General features: G+C 33.5%; 1 protein-coding gene across 9 annotated transcripts in view; it reads right to left on the bottom strand.

Moving 5' to 3' along the window:
* Positions 1-1,220: 1,220 nt before the first annotated feature.
* The window catches only part of LOC139463782 (dual specificity calcium/calmodulin-dependent 3',5'-cyclic nucleotide phosphodiesterase 1A-like), a 497,801-nt gene continuing 491,859 nt past the window's right edge, over positions 1,221-7,162 (bottom strand). For all 9 annotated transcript variants that reach the window (XM_071245091.1, XM_071245089.1, XM_071245082.1 and 6 more), the window contains 2 exons: positions 6,169-6,249; positions 1,221-5,872 (listed from right to left, as the gene is read on the bottom strand). In XM_071245091.1, the coding sequence (XP_071101192.1) occupies positions 5,664-5,872; positions 6,169-6,249 (290 nt within the window). In that variant the 3' untranslated portion in view covers positions 1,221-5,663. The remainder of the gene's footprint in view (positions 5,873-6,168; positions 6,250-7,162) is intronic.

The raw sequence follows: 7,162 nt of genomic DNA, 5'->3' as shown, positions 1-7,162 counted from the left end.
GTCTGGGACATGACAGGGAGGCGTCTGCGTCAACGTCATAGACCGCCACCACGTTGGCGCTGCAAGAGGAGTGGGACAGACTCCCTCAAATCGCCATTTGGAGGCTCATGCAGCAAGCCTCCTCGAGTGAATGAATGTTTCACACATCGTGGCGGTACTACGCACTACTGATCGAACACCGTCAACTTTGAAACGTCCCATCTCCCCACTATGGTCCTTCAAGATCGTTGGCGGTCACAACATATACTGTTATACTTTACTACTGGTTGCAATATGTTCCCAGTTCGCTCATTATTATCATACAACGATTACTTGAAACTAACATGTCTTACAATTTTTGACATTTCTAGTTATGTCCGTGTATCCCCTACTTTTTTAAAGAGTATATATTGGTGTAAAGCGTCAGCAGAAGCTAGGATCCACATTAATATTGTTTCTTTTTAAAGCCCGGTCACATCAATCTGTCTGACAATGAGTTACAACATTAACCCTCGTGTAGAATTTTACCAATAATCTTTGGTTGGGTTTCAATATGTTAAAAATGATGGATTTTCATTAAATACATGTAATGCCACCGTTCTACATACTTCGTAATCTGGAGATTATCAGGTACAAAAAGAGTATATATACATCAGGTATGTGTTACTGTATTTTTTTCAAATCATACAGTTTCACAAAAGTTCATTAGTTAATGATCAGATGTTTTATTGTCAGTCATTTAACTTGACATTTAATAATTCTTGCAGGCAATAGAAGATGAAGTTTGACATGTAATTTGTAACATAACTTCACCTTCACATAGCAAATATTAAGGATTATTACAGATTCTTTGGTTACTTTTTAAAGGTTATTTTCACACATGTTATAAATATAAGTAATCATAAATATTATATATAAGAAATATGAAATTTATATAAATGGTGCTTACAATTTATTTATTGCTACCCTAGTACATGCACTTGTATTTGGGGACAGAAAGGGATTTCAATTTCATACATGTACTTCTATAATGCATAAAATTGATAACGGAAGTAGTTTGACAGAATCCATAACAGGTACTGACATGTAATATAAAATTAAAGGATGTTCTTAAGTAATATGGAACATAATATAAGCATATTTGTATTTCTTACTGTGTGTCTATTCAATACCTCTAAAATAAACTCTTCTTGTCCAGGGTGTTGTCAATTTCTCTGCCATCAACAAACACAAACAACACATTGTGCATACTCTTTAATCAAATGATAATGGATCAATAATATTATTTAACAAGAGATTCAACAAAATGGTTACAGGTTTCATTTACATTCATCACAGATGTCCATTAATCCTTGACAGGTACATATGAAATAAATCATGTATATTTCCAACAGGATTCCTCTAGTCATATGGATCAAAACTTGCATAATGTTTCTTTACCACTGTATACTACTGTATACATGTACGTCTTGCCTATAACAGGCCTGGAAGAAATCAAATGCATTCACACAGCCTTATCACTACCTTCAGTGCCCCTTCTGTAGACGTACATTTCGCTATGAACAACTGTACACAACAATCAATAACACCTTAACAATCAACACTGTAACAATTAGGAACTTTTTACACTTTGAAAACAATGTCTGAAATTAATTATACAAAAGTATGAATTTTCTCAACAGTAACTATTGATATGTGACACTGGAAATGAACAGGGTCAATGCTCTATGCATTAACACCTCCAGATTCTTGAAGCTTTACACAAATAATTGTCTTGTGAAGATTTATACAAGATAATGCCATATTCTACAGAAAGGGCACAATAACATATCTGGTAGACAATCACTGTTAAATTCCCTACTCTCTTGAGTTTGTGACAGAAATTTTCTAAAATATTATTCAATCAAAACAATTTTGTTTACTTTATCATTAACACAGAATTTAAATAATATGATTGCTTATTATACTCTATGATGAATTTTCAATACGTCAAAAATTGTCAAGTCTATTTCTAAATGAAAATTCAACATTAAATTCAATTCAATCTAATCTAAGTCCATGACTACGAAGTAACAAAAGATGAAATAAATAAAATCTGATGTGTGTGCAAATATATCTGCAATACTGAGGGCAGCTATATCAAATGTCAATGTCAGAGTTCTCTCCCCTATTAAGTCTTTATATCAAGTATGATCATCCCCCCCATGAGGTATATATTTTGTGAGTATTTTCTCAATGCTGTTTTCTGTTGGTGAAATAACAAAACTCCTCATTTTCGGATGTTCTGAGATTTTCGAATAACCGACTTGTGGACTGAAAAAAGGAAATAATGACTCAAATTTTAAAACAATTGGTTTTTTTTCTGGAAATAAATAAATTTAATTTTACATGCTGGTTTATATATATATATACATTTGAAAATAATAGAATTTATAAATCTAAAATAAGATAATAACTAAGAAATTTGTAGAACTATTAGTTGTGTGAAAACAATTGTGTTAGTTCAGAAAGTGTGCATTGGAAAAAAAGTGTGCTAGGTTAATTCAAATGCATATTTTAAGAATGTCAATAAATTGCACATTCATATATAGCAATGTTTGGATACAGTAAGCAAATATATATTTGATGGCTATATCTAAGAAAAACATTCCCTAAATGTTACAGTATGGTATCATGAAACTGTCCCTTGGCAAATAATAATGAACGTGAGACACAAAGTGAAAACATTTTTCAACATAACAATTACAATTAATTGGTAAGAAAATATTTTCTTTGCAGTAAATTTTGAGTCAATTTCTGGCATATATTGAGGCCTAATGATCCTGACATATATTTCCTGTCACACACTCAAGAGTTATTCCCGTATTCCCTAACACTATAAGAGAACAGATCAGTGGACTGATCACTTCGCTCGTCTATGATAGTGACATTCTATAAAATTTGATGATAGAGAAAACTATGTTACAACTACAGGTCTGTGAAGTCATAGACACATGGAGATATATCACATATGATTAAAGAAAAAAATAGTTAAAAATGTATGTACAGTCAAATACACTCTTTCCCTTAAATAAATAGAAATGGGAACATGTGTATTTCAACATCGTCAGTTGTAGAAACATGCAACCGTGACGAAAAGTCTTGCATATTTCATCAAGACTTGTTACACGTAATTGGATCAATAATAGTGTAATAACATCATAACTAGTTAATATCATTTGTGAGCTCCAATCTTGTTCATTTGCCCTTTAATAACTTGTCAAAAACATGCTGCATATTTCTTTCTGATTATATGTAAGTGATAAACATTTGTTGAACTAAATCAGACTTATATACAAATTATATTTTTATTAAGACATTATTTTGCTTTTCTTTCTTTATTTTTCTGACTACTGAAATCAGATGTCGAAATTGACATGTGTTCATTTCTCTGGTTGCCGTTTGCCATCAATCAAACAAGTTCTAGCAGGATGCTGTTTGGCACTTGATGTATATTTCTCTCTCCCATTAATTGTGGCATTTTAAGAACATTCTGACTGGAAGTTATTTCACATGAATATGTTTCAATAGCAGTTTAAATACAGTTTAAATGGCCTTTTTTCTCTCATCAAAAGTGCATGTCAACATCAAAATAATGAAATTGAAACATAATGATTTGCTTCAGCATCGAAAATTCAAATTGTGCATTAAGAGATGTTGCTGATAAGAATGTTTATATCATACCATGTCTGAGAATACCTAAATTAATATACCTTTACACCTAAAATGCATGATGATAAACTTATGATATCACAATAATCAACCACATTATCATAACAATCAGTAAATAACTAACTGGTTAATCAAGTAGAAGACTAACTAGTAAATAACATAACAACATGTTAGAGAACAGGTGAACTTGGATTATTAACTGTTAAATAACATAACTTTATGTGTCTATATTTTCCCCTTTTAATTTCTGTTTAAAAATAATAATACTTTACTTATTCAATCATAATTCATTTACAGAAAGAGATCAAAACATAAATTTTCCTTATCAACAATCATGTACTTCTTAATATATACTCACAGCCAAAAGAAGTGTGAATAATAGAAACATAGTATCTATGTTAAGAAGAGATGTTTCCAATGTGTACCAATTAATGACACAACTAATAATCAGTCAAGTGTTACAACAGTGCCCTTATTCTTATCACGATATACACATGATTTCCAGACTTTAAACACTAATCCTGCACAAGACAAATGCATGGTGCATCTTGAGTCATGGCTCTATGACGTCACATGATGCATTCATGAGTATCGGTTCACACAACATGACATTATGTTCGTTTGTACATCGATCCAATCTAATATCTCTTGAATATGAGTAAGTCTTCATATATTTATCAACATGCGTAGTATTCTCGTTTCTGTTGGCAGTGAGTATATAACACAACCTATTTAGTAAGTTTATACAAGTACAAAGGAGATTTAACTGAAAATAGTAAAAACAATTATATAAAAAAAAATACTTTTCAGCTGTACAAAAAAATTATTGTTTTCATAATATTGAGCAGAATATATTATTTGTCTAAACATTCTATCATTTAATCTCTTTGAGCTTTGGTAGGAATGTTGTTTTCACAATACTCTTAATTAAATTAGATTCTTTGTAAACATTTAAGATTCCAACAGATAATATATTATATACATATGAAAAATCAGATCAAATATTATGTTTGGTATCAGGGGTATATATTAATTCCACCTAGTCATAGACTATTCACCTAACAACTACCTAGGGTGGATATCAGCACTACTACTTAACAATCCTATTATCGTAATGAAACAATAAATAATAATGGCAAACATCACATTTTCACATATTTAAAATAAATGATAATGCATAAATAACGTTGTAACCTTGATGGTCACACTGGTTGACAATTTGGCAAGTTTAGTATGTGGACAAGCACTGATAAAAGAGCAAAAAAAAAAGTTAGGGCTTTTGGAGTGCATAGTAAAACCCTTGCTTTCCCTATCTCTAGATCACATGCATCCTTTCTGATACCTCGAGATGAAGCCTTCCTTGGCCAACAGTGGGCAGAAAGTAAGATCTATGTACACATCATGTTCGTACAAACAGTTGTTATGTAGAAGTGATCTGTGGTGCAGTCCTCAGACGAGTTCATGTCACACATGTACGTACGCAAGCACGCACGCACGCAGGTAATTCGCACACAGATGACGTACGCACCGAGATTACTCCACAGAAGAGGGAAGAGAGATGACAGGACGAAATGTTTTGTTCAACAAACAAAGCAAGCAGAAGGTAGCTCTAAAATATTTCCAGAAGTCCTGAGATGAGCTCAAGGTCAGAGGTTGCAGGGTTAGGTCAAGAGGTCAAGGTCAGAGTTCACAAGACGGCACAGAAATATGGATATGATTTTGTTCATTACAAAATGAAGTTTTACACTGATCACAGATGAAACATTCCATCACGTACGGACTGACCTCGAGGAGAGCGAGAGAGAAACAAAGATGCACTAGGAGCCAAGGGAGGAGGGTGATTCACGGCACAGTTTGTATGCACACTGCCCTACAAGTAGGTACGCATGTACAGTTGAGGAGTTCACGTGGCCAAGAGTCACACAGAGTCACTGACTAATGCCACGTCACGCACGCGCACAACATTGTGTCCATTAGTTCTTACCTTTCACAAGTGGCCTAATACTGATACTGTCTGAGTTCATGGCACTCGATTGCTTATCAGACTCTGTTGTCGAGTCTTTTGTCTCATTTTCAGGCTCAGTTTCTTTGGCCTGTTTTTTCTCTGAATCTTCGGTATTGGATCTGTTGACTGAGTCATTTGCAATTGCTCGTGCTGCTGCTAGATGACGCTCCTCAGCATCTTGAAAACAATTGCAAAGGGCATTCAAAATTGAAATACTTCATAACAATGAATGCTGTTTTAATATACAGAAGATGTTTTTGCTGATAATTTGAAAGAAAGTATTCAATATTTAACTGTATAGCAGCAGAAACACAGAATCTATGAAATATTGAGATAATTGTTTTCACTATGTGGGTTTAATTTCAAATGACATCACTTATCATTAAGATAAGTAAATTTTCAATCATATTATTCTAAAAACTAAAATAGTTCACCAGTTATACAACATTAACCCAGCAACATCCTATCACAACCTTTCAACGCCTTCTCCTTCCAGTTGACTTTGTTGTGAGACAGACACTCAACCCATGGCCGCTTTAACTCGTATCGTCCTCCTGACAACAGATATTGAAATGATTACACACATCGTCAAGTGTTTGTCTACAAAATAAGAGTCTAAACAAGTCCAGACCAAAGCACCATAGTCAAAGCACTTAACCAAGACTATATCTAATGTGTAATTTAGTAGACTAAATCAAATCCTTTGAAAACTTGATTACATGCTTTATCCCCAAATACCCTCTACAGTTCAGGGCCCTGATCCACAAAGTGATATCAGAGCTGAGGTGATTGAAACTCCCATATTTAACATAGACTTACGACTGGTGTGGTGCTGTGGTCGCTTTGTGGAACAGGGTCCTGTATTTTGTATTGTTTAGAAACCTGACATCAAAATGTTGAAGCATGCGATCTGAACAAATCTCACATGTTGTATCTTACCATACACTGAAAATGCCTTGTGATATGACAGTTAAACTTTTTAGTCATTCGATACAAGGCATTGACCTGGGATCTTCTTTCTCTTTAAAGATTTAGTAGAAACTTTGTTACAAAATCTAACTTAAGGACGATACAATTGATGCAAGTCCTTGAACTACACAGAAACCATGCTATAGGACTTTGATGTAGTCATCTGTAAGGAAGAAGTGTAGAGCGGGTGAGGCTATAAGTCAGTGCCTCCATCTTGAGTGTATATAATAGAAAGGGTAACCATAAACGTACATGCAAAATGGAAATGAATTGAATTTTAAATTCAACTAAAATTGATATGTTGATATGCAGAGCTGACACTGACAAAGGAATCAAAGGTTGACCATTATTATCAAATTACCATTATAAAACATGCATCTTAGTGGTTAAACCAAACTGATAAATGGACATGAACCAGAAGCAACTCAACATAACTATAAAACACAATACCTTCACATGTTCATGGGCAGTACTGTTTCACACTGGCACACTAACTCT

The sequence above is a fragment of the Haliotis cracherodii genome, unplaced genomic scaffold (assembly GCF_022045235.1).
Source record: "Haliotis cracherodii isolate W230 unplaced genomic scaffold, xgHalCrac1.p SCAF_16, whole genome shotgun sequence".
Taxonomy (NCBI): Eukaryota; Metazoa; Mollusca; class Gastropoda; order Lepetellida; family Haliotidae; genus Haliotis; species Haliotis cracherodii.
This window is presented reverse-complemented; position numbering and strand designations above follow the sequence as displayed.